The sequence below is a fragment of the Acomys russatus genome, chromosome 9 (genome assembly GCF_903995435.1).
Source record: "Acomys russatus chromosome 9, mAcoRus1.1, whole genome shotgun sequence".
Classification (NCBI taxonomy): Eukaryota; Metazoa; Chordata; class Mammalia; order Rodentia; family Muridae; genus Acomys; species Acomys russatus.
Window position 1 is genome coordinate 58405712 of NC_067145.1, and position 16223 is coordinate 58421934.

General features: G+C 41.7%; 1 protein-coding gene across 1 annotated transcript in view; it reads left to right on the forward strand.

Annotated features, from left to right (window-relative positions):
* The window catches only part of Prkcq (protein kinase C theta), a 132221-nt gene that overhangs the window by 56702 nt on the left and 59296 nt on the right, over positions 1 to 16223 (forward strand). The window contains exons 3-5 of the mRNA XM_051151438.1: positions 3004 to 3203; positions 6874 to 6934; positions 15622 to 15784. Of these exons, the coding sequence (XP_051007395.1) occupies positions 3004 to 3203; positions 6874 to 6934; positions 15622 to 15784 (424 nt within the window). The remainder of the gene's footprint in view (positions 1 to 3003; positions 3204 to 6873; positions 6935 to 15621; positions 15785 to 16223) is intronic.

Below are 16223 nucleotides of genomic sequence, written 5' to 3' on the forward strand. Positions count from 1 at the left end.
AAAACTGCTTCTGCAATAGAGTGGCCGGTGGACTTTGGACCTTTGTTTTTTAATTTTTGTTCAGGTTACATTCTGAAAAGAAATCACTCTAGTTCAAAGATTCCTACTGTAGAACTTAAGCAGGTGGCCATATTTACGGTGTGAGGTTGCGTTTTGCATGATGTGCCAGGAGAATGGAGGCAAACAGGAAACAGTGCTGTTAGCCCGGGAGCCTTTGAAAACAGCAGCTCTCATTCTACACACATTGACAGTTATACTGGTTAGTTTTAAACATCAATTTGACACAGTCTAGAATCACCTGGCAGGAGATAATGACTTGCCTATAGATCATGCTGGCCTGTGGGCATGTCTTTGGAGGAATTATCTTGACTGTTAACTGATGTAGAAAGGCACAGTCCCCTTGGGTGGCGCCATTCCCTAGGCAGGGGTTCATGAGCAGTATAAGATAGGAAAAAGCTAGCCAAGAGCAGGCAGTCAACCCAGTAGGCCTGCGTGAATCTACTGCCCTCTGCCCTTGTTGTGCCTGTGCTATTATGACAAGAGGCTTGAGCTCCTGGCTGGTCTTCCCCTTCAAGATCAACCTGGGGTTCCACAAGATTCTGAGTTCTGGTCTACTTTTTAGGTAACCCTTAACCTAGGGACTGAAAATATAATAAGTGGCTTGCCTTCTGGATGCCTGCCCATCTCTGAGCATGGAGAATGGTAATAATGAAAAGGAATAATTTGATAGGGAAGCTAAAGTCTGTGATCAATAAAATCACTGGTTTTTCAAAGAACCCAAACAATCATTCATTTTTTAAAAATCCTAACCATAAAAATCTTCCCTTCCCTTTACAGGGGCTCATGAGTTTCCAACTCCAAACCGAGGAGCTATTGTCAGTTGGTGGTTTCTGAGGGAGAGGGAGACAGATTTCTTTAAAGGTGTCAGGCCTCTGCTAGATTAACCAGGCTCCAGTGGGTGTCCCCATATAAGTGAATAATATATGGAGAGTACAAGTTGGATTTGCTGGAGGTGGGGAGGAGAGAGAGAGAGACAGAGAGAAACAGAAAGAGACAGAGAGACAGATGAGAGAGACAGAGAGAGACACAGAGAGACACAGAGGAAGAAGAAAGGAAGGGAGGGAGGGAGGAAGAGAAGGGAGAAAAGGAAGGAAGAGTAAGAGAGAAAGAGAGAAAGAAAACCAGTACTCAAAGTTGCGAGGAAGCAGTGTGTGGAGAGTGGATCAGAGGCTCAGAGGTGGACCTGGGAGGAATTATGAAGAGAAATGAAGGTGAAATTATCACGATACATTGCATTCATGTATAAAATTCTCAAAGCACTAATGAAAATCTATATTAAATTTTAAAAATCACCTCCTTCCTAATCAATTCCTAACAGTGCAATAGTTTATATTTCTATTGGCCAAGTTTCCCTACAGTTTGAAATTTCAGCTTTTTCAACTCTTTGTATATCCTCAAGATAACCCTGTTACTGCCGAATGCCCATTCTATTTAGCCTCCTGTGTTATTAAAGGATGTTTGAATAACTTTACATTCCTACTTTAAGTGGATTTGCTTTTCTTTCGTCCTACCAAAGTCTTATAATTGCTAAATGTATTTAATAGGCTTATTATTATAAGAACAATAAAATACTGCTATAGTTCTCTGCTATTGAAATGATCAAAGAACATATACCAGAGAAAATCCAGTGTGAGTAGAAGACATAGCAAGATGGCTTAATTCAATTTGGAAACTCTTGTCCCTGCCCGGGGGGGGGGGGGTGCTTCTGGAAGAAATTCTTGTGCGGATATCAGCCTGGTCATACCTCATGGTTCCAGTGACCAGGGCCTTTATTTTCCTCCTTGTCTTTACGTGCATGACCAGTACTTTTATTTCTACCTGGCTTTACATGCAAGGCTGCTGCTGCCTGTGCGGCTCCCTCTGCATCACCTGCCAGCTTTAGCTTAGGGTGCATCCAGAGTGTAAACTGTATCTGCGTTCAAGGATTAGAAAAGGAAGGAAACTGAGTGTAGGGACACATGCCTGGACCACAACACTTGAGAGGCTAAGGTGGGAAGGTAGAGAGCTCAAAGCTAGCATGGACTACACAGTGAATTAGAGACCAACCTGGATTATCTTGTGACACCCTGTCTGAGGGGGGTGGGGGAGAGAGAGAAGGAGGGAGGGAGATGGAAATATGAATTCATTTGTTTTAAAGGCTATTGTCTCTGTTTATGGCAAATAAAAAATATTTAAGAATCAAAGGATCATTTCTTAATAAGTGTAACCTATGCCATGCTGTGTTTCCCGTGAATACAATAGTTTTATGAGGACTTATTTACCAGGTGCCACTGAAATTAGTCAGTCATATGACCTAAGCTATTATAGGCTAACTAAGGAAGGTTTTTAAAAAGGCATAAAAGTTTGGTGTTGTGCTTTGTTTGTTTGTTTGTTTGTTTTTTCCTTGCTTAGTATGTCACGTGGAGATAAGAATGTGGTTGTTTCTTGTATTTTTGTTGCTTGTGATTTTCTGAGACACAGTTTCTCTACATGGCACAAACTGGCTGTGAACTCTCCATCTTCCTACCTCAACCTCCTGTGGGCTGGCACTACAGGTGCCCAGCCATAAACATGCCCAGTTGTAACCTTGCCTGGATGTAACCATGCCCAGACATAACCATTCCCAGACATAAAAGGATTTTTAAAGGTTATTTCCTCAGATGTTCACTGTCAAAGTGAAGCAAAACAGCACCGAATGGGAAAGGAACATTTCCAGTTTAAGCAGTTCTCAGCTAGTTGTTGCTTACACTATCTATATTGGATTTGTAAGACGTAATGTGTTTCCTGGCATCTAATCATGGACCTGTCCCATGTGCCCTAGATTGTCTGAGTGAATTATCTCTGACTTTGCCTCAGCCTTATGTATAAGAAAGCAACAGGAATGGCTGCCACTACCCAATGGAACTGAATTATTCTCCATAGCTTGCAGAAGAGCAATGAGACAATATTTTTTTCTCTTCCTAGAAAATGGGCAGATGTATGTCCAGAAAAAGCCGACCATGTACCCACCCTGGGACAGCACCTTTGATGCCCACATTAACAAAGGGAGGGTGATGCAGATCATCGTAAAGGGCAAGAACATGGACCTCATATCAGAAACCACCGTGGAGCTCTACTCCCTGGCGGAGAGATGTCGCAAGAACAATGGGAGGACAGAGATATGGGTAACTATCAGCGCTGTGAACTGGAAGGAGGCTATGCATCCACGCCTTGACTTTCTGGTCCTCCCATTGTGCTGGGATGACAGTTGTGTGCCACCACACACAGCTAGTGTGTACCATGCTGCTCGACACTGAGCAGCGTGAAACATCCCTGTCATCCCTAAGGCTCGAGGACACTAGCTGTGAGTGAGCAGATTCCCTATCACGTGCTGGATGGTGATTTGATAGACAGTGAATTCATGAACTAGAATATGTATTGAAAACTTCAAATCTCTTTCATGCCAATGTATAGAGAGAAGGGTCTCAGGCTATAAATGTTACTGATTTATTACTCTTAAGGTTCCTCTTTGTTGGACAGGCTCTTATCTACATATCACCTTATCCAATGTGTGAGGACAAGCCTCATTTCATATCTTGATTTCCCTCTCAAGCCTTTGCCAATGTTTCTTTCAGCCATAGTGAAGTCACTTATCTTACCTCATCCTAAGAAATGTGTCACTCACAAATCATGATGGCGTAATAAGTTTTGGAAGAGCTAGATTGTCACTGTGTGGGCAGCAGATGTTTAGAAATAGGAGAAGGGAAGACAATATATGAAAAAGCAAAACAAGCAAATGAGAATTTCTAGTTTACACAACCATCTTCTATATAGGTTGAAATCCAGAGAATGTTTTCCTGTGTTTGTATCATTTATGCTGAAGTAGCAAGAATTTCCACCTTTCTGCCTATTTCTCGCTATAATTCAGATGTTAGCAAGACTTCTAAAAGTCTTTCAAGTTGCAGCTTTCACCTGGGAATGATAGAAACCTAGAACTGACATTTTGCCTGCTTGTGGACTCACATTGGTTTTGGCATCTTAAAATCATTCTTTTTGTCACTAAGTTAATAAGGGCAAACACGTCAACACGTCCTTAAGATACCCATGCTTACACAAGCTTAGGAGATGCCATTCGAAAGCACATATGGCACACTCCTTCACCCCATTTGGAGAGGGGATTGTGGGAACCCCAACTCCTCTGGAGTGGCTGCCTAGGCAAGTAGGGAAGGTGGAAGAACTGCAGGATATTGCAGGTGGGTTTTGTTTGCTTTTTGTTGTTTGTTGTTTTGTTTTGTTTGGTATTGAATTTATACAATTCCAACTAAAGAATATGTGGGCTCTGCTGGGTGTGAATCACAGAAAGAGTTCGGCTAGGCAAGGAGAAGGAAGAGACGAGCTACAGAAAACACACACACACACACATGTATGCATGCATGCACACATGCACACCTGTGCGTGCACACACACACACACACACACACACACACACACACACACACACACACACACTTTCCTGTGCCTGCTTATGTCCATGCATTTCTACTTCCCTCCTAATTTACGGTAGTAGAACTAGTCAGCTCCCTAATTTTTATAATGATAACCTATCCATGTTTTTCTCTCAGTGAAGGAACAGATAGGGTTTTTGAAAATCTTTTCATAATAATTTATGGACTTTATTCACAAGCTATTTGCATTTCTATTTCTATTTCTTTAAAGTTTCACTTAATTTCATATCCCAGGTTTAGCCGATTTTTCTCTTGTTTTGTTGAGACAGAGCCTTTTATGCAGGCCAGGCTAGCCTTGAACTATCAGCGGTGCTCCTGCCTCAGTCTCTCAAGTGTTCAGATTGCAGGAACCAACGGGTGTACGCTTAGAAGACACTTCGTTCTGCAGACTAGCACTGTTGGGTATCAGTACATCACAGTATTCATGTCCTTATGTGCCAACTAGCACACGTTCTCTACTTTTAAGCCTTATTTTTTTTTTTAGGGTTCTTGATTTACTTTTATCTCAAGCACCCTCAGATTATTCTGGATTTAATTTTTCTTGTTTCTGTGAGTATATTCCATGAAATATTCTTTTTTATATCCAAGCATTTGTAAGGTGACTAAAGAAAAGTTTAATAGGCATTCATATAGGTATATGTTATATACATTATATTATATATGCATATGTGAGTAATTAAATTATCTGGTATATATTTTAGAATAAGAATATGCATAGTATTTATATATTCTATATATTATTACAGTTATATCAGCACTACATATATGTGCATGTGAATGTATGTGTGTGTTACAAACAGTATTATGCAGAAGATTCCAGAGCAAATTATCATTTTAAATTAGGATCCCATGTGATGTGACATATACAGGAGCAAAATGTCTTAAAATGGATTTCTTTATTTAACAACAACAACAACAACAAAGATTTTCTCAAGTTTGCCTTTCATGTCCCCCCTGACTGTGTGTTCCCCAAGGCTGCAAGAATCTGTAAGGTCTTTGCAGTTGCTCCCCAGCACTTTATAAAATATGACTTTCCAACAGCTTCCTGATTTGATTTTCTCCATCACCACTACTTTCGGATTGTTAATGATCCTGTGGTGACGAAGTCCCACAGTTTCCTTTGGAAATGCTCCCCAAGTCCCCCCTCTTGTTCTGTTTCTGCCTCTGTTTTCACTACACTAGCAGTTGTAGAACAGTAGTGCCCATTCTCATGGCCTAGAGCACTTCTCTTTACACTAATCTGTTTAAGTTTGTACAAGAATGTATAGTTATCCAAAAGCATAGCATTATTACACCAGAAATCTCTGCTGGGTCACCTTTGAGCCGTCTCTCATCTTAGTCTATTTCACTAATGGCACAGTATGATGGTTTTCCATATATCATATATACACATGTGCATACATGTGCGTACATACATATACATACATGTGTGTGTGTTTATATAGATAACTCCAAAGGGGGTCTGTCCTTTTTACTACTGTATATGTCATATGAAATCCTGTGTCCTCCATAAGTCCTTTAAAATGGTATCTTCTACATAATACTGCTTATAATGTATATGTAGTACTTATCATTTTAATAATATATAGAATATACAAATACTATGCATATACTTGGTCTAAAATAATTGCTCACATATGCATATATAATATAATGTATATAATACGCACATATATAATACTTTCAAGCACCACCTATTAAACTTTTCTTTCATCCGATTACAAATCTTTGTGGTAGAAAAAGAATAGTCCATGGGGCTGGAGAGATGTCTCAGCAGTTAAGAGCACTGGCTGCTCTTCCGTATGGACCCAGGTTCAATTCCCAGCACCCACATGACAGCTCACAAGTATCTAAAATTCCAGTTCCAGGGGATCCACCTACCTCACAAATGCAGGCAAAATACCAATGCACATAAAATAAAAATAAACAAATTATTTTTAAAAAAGAATACTCCATGGAATATACCCTGACTACCCAGATGCACAGCCCACACAGTAAGCAAGAGAAGGCCCCTCAGAGCAGGACTTATCTTTACTACAGAAGATCTACTTTTCCCCATGTGGGCAAGTCTTGGATACCTCTGTCATGATTAATATCTGGGGCTATGCTCATACACTCTTCAGGTAAGCCCCCTGCAAGAAAGCAGGTTCCAATTTCCAAGTATGTTTCTTCTGTCAGTTTCAATCCTCAAGTAGGAGGAATGAATTACTGAGGCTTTCGTAAGAGGACAGCCACTATCCCGGGTGCTGCGCTGCTGCTGCCGCCGAGCTTGAGTGGAGTTGGTTAGGGGGATCCTAGAGCCAGGGCTGGCCTCACATTCTGACAATATTTCTCTCCTTCTCTCATCCAGTTAGAGCTGAAACCTCAAGGCCGAATGCTAATGAATGCAAGATACTTTCTGGAAATGAGTGGCAAGTGACACTTCTTCTTCCTGTTTGGGGGTGAGGAGGGCATGGCTTGTTCAGATATGGCTCATCTTGCTTCTGCAGTATCCTAGGGGAAAAATAGGAGAAGAGAGAAGTGCAAAGAGTTCTTCTCAACGGTGCTCAGGCAGAAATCGAAAGCAACTGTTTTGGCCAGGCAAACATAGAACAAATATGAACACGTGAGCATAGTATAAATGCAAACATAAAACATTTACAGAGCTGATCTTTAAATGGTGTAAACCCATATGCCTGGCACTTTTATGGTCTCTCTATTTTAGTTTGGGAATTTAATGTGAGTACAAAAGGCTGCTCCTGCAGTGCTGTGTGAATGCTCATTGCCTACATATAAATGATGTTCTATACCCAACATTCCGCTGTATTAGCAAACAAAATAAGAAACTGAAACTGAAAATATCTTCTGTGGAACTAGCATCAAAACCTAAGGCCTAACGTTGGTTACCTCACGTCCTCTGAGGAAAAAAGAAGGATATGCAAACGAACTGCCAAGGAATTTTAGTTCTGTGTCCTGGATAAACTTGGGTCCCAGAAATTCAGCTGATAAGCACTGTTTACCAGGTGCCTGTGACAGCCAGTCGGGTCTGTCCCTGTGAACTAATTTCTACTGCTTATAAAATCCAAATCCACAAAATAAGCATGAGAAACTGGATGTTTTTAGTCAGCTATTGTTACTTCAAGTTCTATACTAGTTATCTAAAAATGCTTAAGATTAAAGGGTTTCAGATTTTGAATTACTTGGGTGGGAGGGCATTGGGAAATTTGGTATATGGGGATTTGAGTCCAAGTCTGAACAGAAAATTATCTTATGATTCATATTACATGTTACACACCAACCTGATGATGTTATATAATATTTTGAATAATTTTTCCCATGAGGCAATGCTTTGTAGTGTAGATCTTTCTAGTTGTGGATTTTATCTATGCCCCCAAAAAATGTTTAGCATTTTGGAGTTTGGACTTCTTGATTCAGGATGCTCAAAATGTCCCACAAAAATAAGAGTTTTAGTTCAGAGATTTACAGTGCATTTGACATATGTAAGTCCTAATATGCCCAGGTCCAAATAACATTATGAGACAAAAAGGGTAGTCTTGGAACACTTCCCAGTTATTTGGAAATTTTAAGTCATGGTTATTAAATCTTTTAAGTCTGCAAATGAATGTAGCGGTGTGCTACACTTTTCTTGTTGTTCTTAGAAGGGCTTGTTGATGAAGGAAGGAAGGAAGGAAGGACAGAAGGAAGGAAGGAAGGAAGGAAGGAAAGGTTTGTTTGGGCTCAAAATTGAAGAGATAAGTCCACTGTGGTGGAAAACACATGACAACAGAAACTCAGGGCTGTGAGGACTCTACCTCATGTGTCACTGTTACATTAAGGTCAGAAATAAAGCATTCCTCTTGGAGTCATTTAATCTAAAGAGAGTGTAGATTTGAATTCTAGATTTCGTTCTGTCTTCTGTCTGCTGTCTGTTTAATGAGTATGACTCTGTGCCTGCCTGGATGCCCCGCCCCTGTCCCTCTCTGCCTGTCTCTGTCTTTGTCTGTCTATCTCTCTCTCTTCTCTCCCTCCCTCCCTCCCCTCCCTCCCTCCTCCCCCCCCTCTCTCTCTGTGTGCATCTGTGTGTGTCTCCGTGTGTGTGTGTGTTGTATGAGCTGTGTATTATGTGTCTGTGTGAGTGGCGTCTGTCTGTCTCTGAGTAGGGAAGTGAAACTGCCTCTAACAAAGGGCCTCATTCTTTGTTTATGGAACAGCATAGAAAGCGTCACATGAGGAAGGAATGGGTTACTTTACAGAAATCTTTAACAGAGTTTTCAAAGAGATTAAATCACCCACTTCAACTGGCCCCAACTGACCCAGACAGCAAACATTATTATTTATCAACTAATATCCATAAATAGTTGCCTTCAATCTTTATGGTAGATTTTAGGAAGTTGCTTTTAACTTCTGTGCTTGCTGCTTTCAGCAGATGATACGCAAGCTTTACTTTGGGGCAAGGAAGAGTATATGACTTTAAATAGTACCTGCGTTTTAGATTAGGTTGTAAAAGTTGGTTATGTAAAAAATCCAAGGCAGGCAAGGTTGTTACATTATTCTCTTAAAGGCAGGTCACACAGGGCTGGAGAGATGGCACAGCGTTGGAGGTTAGGCCCACAACCAAAAAATATATAAGTCAGGTCAAACAAAGACAAAGTGCGCAGTAGGATATCAGTCCTAAGTGACCACAGGCATGTTGTTAACTCTGCCTCTGAGGTCCAGCAAAAGTTCCGGTCTCTTACAACTTAAGAAACATTTCCAGAATCTTGCACTGTCACCCAAGGCGGCTGATCACCTTGGTCTTCCATTAGGAAGCAGAGAAAGATAAATGCCAGCTAGGGTTCAGCTTGAATGCCAGCTCTCATCTTGCTTTCTTCTCTTCCTCTTTCTATTAGTCTGGGATCCCAGTCTGTGAGATGGTGTGGTCCACATTCACTGTGGGTCTTCCCTCCTCAGTTAACCCTCTCCTGATACACCCTCACGGGTGTTCTCAGAGGCATGCCTCTTAGATGATTCTGAATCTCTTAAAATTGACAGTGAAGACTAACAACCACCACAAGTTAGCTCCCCTTCAACTTAAGACCCAAACACATCTCTTTAACTCAGATCATTACCCCCTGGGCCCCCCAAAAGTGCCCATAACCATCTCACAATGTACTTGGCTCACCTCCAGGAGCCCCCTAAATCTTAATAGTTCTAAAGTTGTTCAAAACCCCAAAAATCTCTTCTGAGAATCAAATCAATCAGTCTCTTAGCTACGAACCCCTTTAAAATCAAGTGACAAGTTATAAACTTTCAATATACAATGGTATAGACTTCAACATTTTCATTCAAAGAGAGATTTAGGGACATAGCAAAGAAGTAATAAGACTTAAACTCTGCAAGGGAAATACAAATCATGTTTCCATGTATCTCCATGTTTGGCATCGAAGGCTTTTAGTGGCAGCATCTGGGCTCCAATAGGCCCAGATAGCCCTGTCCCTCCAGATCTGTTACCTGTGCATGTAACTGTCTTGGACTTGTTCCATTCCATGCTTGTTGCTGCCCTTGGCAGACACCCCACTATTCTGGTATCTCCAGCATCCTGGAGTCCACATTTCACCTTAGTGTTCATTATCATAGCTTCATGGAATGGCCTCTCGGGGCCTTCCTACGAGGAATCCAAGCCTGTCACAGACTGCCAGACCTTAGCAGCTTTCTAAAACCTTACTACAGTCCTCCATGACCCTATAGCCTTGCATGCCTACAAAGCTAGCACTAAGCCAATGATACTGACAAGCTGTGCTGTTAGTTTGAAGTGATCCTGGCCCCTTCTACCACACTGCTCATGGTCTCTGCACACCTTGCAGCTGAACCTCGTAAAACACTTGCCAAGGCACTGAACAGGGAACTCCTTTATCAGCCTTTTCTGTTAAGGCTCTTTCCTTTCAAATGAATTTAGATTTTTCACAAGTTGAAGCCTTCGGTAGGTGGGGAGGACCTTGCTAGGCACTGGTAAAACTGTGTACCTTTCCCTTGCTCTAGTATGAGCCCCAGGACAGCACTGGCTGAACCACCTCTTATTCAACTTCATGACTAGGTTCTAGGTTAGGCATAGACGAAGAGATACATGATTATTGAGATCCCCTGACATTCTGCAGTTTCAGTTCCCTTTTGGTTCCTGTATGCCAGCTGTTCCAAATGCCTGTCTACCTTCTAACAAGCTCCTATTTTTGTTTTGTTTTGTTTTGTTTTTTATAGTCTCTTACCTTTCTTCCCATCTTGATGGTTGGCCTTGGCTCAGTGTAATTGGTGGCAATTTCATCTGCGCTCTTGTGCTTTAGGATACAGCTGTTTGCGTCTGGTTTCTCTTCCTGTTCCTCTGTCTTGGAGAAAGTTCTTCCCTTTGTTGACCTCATGCTTCATCCTGGTGATACTGCCCCAATCATGTGCATCCTCTCTAATGCCAACTTTCCCTTTCTCTGCAGCTTCCTCCTGACCGCGGGGATGCCCTATATCAAGCCTTCTATTAATCATTTTGCCTTCTCTGGGTATTTCTTTTCTCATATCATGACTTTTCTATTACATTCTTGTTTTTCTTTTCTTTTCTTAAGACATGATCTCAGGTGGTCCAGGCTGACTTCAAGCTTGCTATATAGTTGAGGGTGTCCTACAACTTTTGATCTTCTTGCTTCTGCTGTCCACAAGCATGCCTCACTGTACTGGTGTTTTTGCTATAGTGGAAATTTAGCCTAGGATTTTGTGTATAGTAGGCAAGAAGGCTGCCAACTAAGATCATGCCCAGCTCTCCCTGGCATTTCTTGAAGATGTAGCCCATACATGCCAGTTATTTTTTTTTCATTGCTCCTTTAATTTCTCCACCCATTTTCCCTTTTATTGAAAGGGAAAACGATATTTACTGATTCTGGTTTCCCCTCCCTCTACTCCTCCCAGATGCTCCCCTTTCATCCACGTCCATCTGCTCTCTGTCTCTCACTAGAAAACAAGCAGGCTCCTCTGGAATGACAATAAAACAAAGCTAAATCAAATATAATAAGATGAAACAAGAACCAGCACATTGGAATTGGAGAAAACAGACAAACAGAAGAAAAAGAGCCCAAGAGAGTGCTCATAAAACAAAGACCCGCTGATTTGCACACTCAGGAACCCCACAAAAACACTAAACTGGAAGCCATAAGATAAATGCAAAGGCTGCTATGAACATGGTTGAGCAAATTTTCTTGTGTGCTGAAGCATCTTCTGGGTATATTCCAAGGAGTGGAATAGCTGAGTCTTGAGGAAGCCCTATTCCCATTTTTCTGAGATAGCACCAGATAGATTTCCAAAGTGGCTGTACTAGTTTGCATTCCCACCAGTAATGAAGGAGTGTTCCTCTCTCTCCACATCCTCGCCAGCATGTATTGTCATGTGAGTTTGATTTTAGCCATTCTGATGGGTGTAAGATGGAATCTCAGAGTTGTTTTGATTTGCATTTCTCTGATGACCAGGGATGTTGAGCATTTCTTTAAGTGTGTCTCAGCCATTTGATATTCCTCTGTTGAGAATTCTCTGTTTAATTCTGAGCCCCATTTCTCAATTGGGTTATTTGGTTTGGTGGCGTTTAATTTCTTGAGTTCTTTATAAAGTTTGGATATTAGACCTTTGTCAGATGCAGGGATGGTGAAGATTATTTCCCAGTCTGTAGGCTGTCGCTTTGTTCTTTTGACAGTGTCTCCTGCCTTACAGAAGCTTCTCAGCCTCATGAGGTCCCATTTATTAATTGTTGACCTTAAGGCCTGGGCTGTTGGTGTTCTGTTCAGGAAGTTGTCTCCTGTGCCAATGTGTTCCAGGCTCTTCCACTTTTTCTTCTAACTGATTTAGTGTCTCTGGTTTTATATTGAGGTCTTTAATCCATTTGGACTTGAGCTTTGTGCATGGTGACAAGTATGGGTCCAATTGCATTTTTCTAGCCTTATTCATGATCGCCAGAACATGGAAACAGCCTAAGTGTTCCTCAGTAGAAGAATGGATAAAGAAACTGTGGTACATTTACACTATGGAATACTACTCAGCTATTAAAAACAAGGAATTCCCAAAATTTGTGGACAAATGGATTGAACTAGAAATGATCATAATGAGTGAGCTAACTCAGAAGCAGAGAGACTCAGATGGTATATACTCACTTATAACTGGACACTAGCCCAAGGGGCAGGTCCCATGAAAGTCTGCACCTACCAGGAAAGTGGGATAGAGGTGAGAACATCCTATTGAGACTCTAGGTGAGAAAAATATGGAGGATAGGGAAGTAGGTGGATCCAGAGGGTCCTAGAAACCTACAAGAGGAACATTATGATGGGTGGATCTGAGCCCAGGGGTTCTGCTTGATCAAAGGCACCAACCAAGGACAAAACGTGCAGTCATCATCAATCCCCTACCCAGATCTAGCCAAGGGACAGAACATTCTCCACAGTTAAGTGGAGACTGGGGACTGACTTTCACAGAATCTCTGGTGCCCCATATTTGGCCATGTCCCTTTGTGGGGAGGCCCAATGGCACTCGGAGGAAGGATAGCGGACTACCAAGAAGAGTTGTGATACCCTAGCACCATATTCAGGGGGAGGAGGTCCCCCTTGGTCACAGTCATAGGGAAGGGGATTGGGGTGAAAGTGGGAGGGAGGGAGGAATGGGAGGATGTAGGGGATGGGATAGAAAATGAGATGTAATATAAATTATTTTATTTTTCAATAAAAATGTGTTAAAAAAAAGATAAATGCAAAGGGCCTGAAGGGTAAACAGAATTATAAAAAAAGAATATATAATAAAATTAAAAATACAATTTTTAAAAAATGGAAGAGATCTGACATAACATTATATGACAAGGAGCCTCCAAAGATGCCACTGAGCTTGTTACTGCTGGCCATACGGCCTGCTCTTAAGGGTTTCCCCAGTAAGACGCCCTTGGAGGAAACCAAATTCTCATTTGCAAGTGGTTATCAGTTGGAGATGGCTTCTGGGTTAGGGATGGGGGGTGGGTGTCCAGCTCCCTCAAGTCTTAAACCCTAAAAGTCTGGCTTACATCTTGGCCAGCTGCTAACATACGTTCCCTGAGACATAGAACCTTCTGGACAAGTTCCTAGTTCTTCAGCCTCCAACTTCTTTGCCATTTGTCAAATGCTGAAGGGACATTTTTTTCTTCCTTAAATTTTCAACTTTCTCAGCTTGGTTTCCTCAGCAGTTTGTTTTCCTTCGCCCTCCCAACCATCCGAGTCTACTTTGCACTACACACCCTGCCTCTTAGAACAAGCTGCTGCTCTGTGTGTGTTTTTAATGTTTCCCTGGCTTAGCTGTAGATACTCAATGACTAGGATTCAGCTTCGAATTCTGTACGATGCTCAGCACAGAAATTTCCTCAGAGATGCCCAGGAAACATCAGTGTTTGATTAACTGCAAACAAGTCAATTGAATAAAAGATGCAATTAAATAAAAGATCTGGAGCTGGAGTAGTCTAATGTGCATAAGGTTATATACATAGATATATAAATGATATAAGCATGGACTTGGATGTTAGGCGTATATATATGTATTTATAATAATACAATTAGGGCTCTAGGATATTCATTTTTATCCCACAAATTACATGTATTTTATACTTTTGTTCATTCCATTTTATTGCTCTGAACTAAAAAAGAAATGTCTGATTTTACTAAGAATCGATACATATGGGTCATAATTTAAAGATGTATCTCTATAGTTGTTCCATAAATTGAGGAAGAAAATGATTAGCTTGGTGACAGTCTCTCACTCACTGACACCAAGCTTAGTTTTTTTCCCATCATAATTCCAAATGAAGTAATCTGATGTATCTGTCCTGAAAGTAGTGGGCAAAGCATCACGGCCCGTCCGAGGAGCCGTGAGAAAAGTATCGGGAATTCCCTGCACTGAGGAGCTCCAGGTTTCCACAGAATAGACCAAGGGACGGCTGCAAGGAAGATGCGAGCCCTAAACTGCATCATAAAACTCGGATGAAATCCTAGGAAAAGGCCTTTTACCTGCACAAAATCTCCACATTTGTCTAGCTATTTTGCTATAGACAGTGACAAAGTAAGGTTCCTTGGCAGAGACACCCACCTTAAGTGCGTGGTTAGACCCCTCACTGCTGAGCCATAATAGAAGCAATTTAGTTCCATATTGCTAATTGCCAATGCATTTGCAATGTGATGAGTACTAATTCTAAATTCCCATTTTTGTTGATAAAAGAAAAATAGCAAGTGATCCAACAATTTCCAACCTCTCGCAAATTATGATTCTAAGCACTATAGTCATTAGATTTATTATCCTTGCTTTAGTGTCAACGTAGTTTCCACTATTTCCTTTACTGTTTGCTGAGATGATTTTTCTCTGTTTGCTGAAGTGTTCATTGCGCTACTTAGTGACCTACCATTTTGTGCTCCTCGTGGGTCATGGGCATCAGCTTTGGCATTATAGGTATTCTCAGGATTTTGTCATCTTAGATTCCTTCAACCCTTTGGAAAAATGTCATCTGAGCATAGGATGTTATTGAAAATAACTACCCTCGAGCCCAGAGCTGATCAATACATTTAAATTTGACGGCTTGATGGAAGCGACACAGGATTGCCTATACATCTAAAACCTTAACTTTGAACTCTTAATTTTCTGGCACTTTCTATAGCAGAAGCTGGAGCTCACGTATCTGATCTCTGTTGCCATCAGGAAGCAGAACATTAAACTTCTCCTCCAAAGTTCTTTGCCCTCACACAAAGGGTTGGGCAGCTCCCTTAAGCCTTTGGTAATCTGTCTAAACCCAGCTCTAGGCAAGCATACTGACACCAGAGTCCCCGCCTTCTCATGTCACTGTCAGTCGCGTCACTCTGTGGAATCACAGACTTGAAATGTCAGAATTCTAGTTTTAGAAACTGAACAGGGCTCAGAGAAGTAAACAACAGACCAAACCAACCCTTTAGCAATGCCTCATATGGTGATTCCATACTGTCAAATTAGAGCAGTTTGCACCTTCATGAGCCCAGGGAGGGTCAGCATGTACACCTCGCACTCACAGCTTCGGCCCCCCACCCCCAAGTGCTGTGACCATCATGTTGCTTCACGGATCCCTGTCTTCTCTCTACAGACACGAAGGACATGAGCGAATTTGAGAACGAAGGATTCTTTGCATTGCATCATCGCCGAGGAGCCATCAAACAGGCTAAAGTCCACCACGTCAAGTGTCACGAGTTCACAGCCACCTTTTTCCCTCAACCCACATTTTGCTCTGTCTGCCATGAATTTGTCTGGTACAGTAACTTGGCATTTTTCTCACAGGCTTAGAGCTATGCATTCTGTCACTGCTAAGCACTGTGTGCTCTGCTGTGAGGGACTAACAGCTCCCAAAAAAATGTTGCCTGTCCCTTTTATTTTAGTCATGTGACAAGGCAAGGCTTTGAGAAGGGACAGGACTGCTTTGAGGAAGGAAGCAAGCGAGGGGAGAGAAAGCGCCAGAGTCCTAGCATTCTCTCCAAGGGCACACTCCCCATGGCCTTACTCCCTTCTACCAGGTCTGGGCTCCTTTTGGTTCAAATATCGCCATTGGCTGGCTCCCAAAACATCAGCTTTGGGGCATATCAGAGCCAAACGGTAAGAAGGCCCAACAGAGTTTTGGTTTTGGCCAAATGAGAGCTGCTGGTATACGAGGGACGGAAGAGATGAGGGTGTACTGTTATAGTAAGCAAAGCC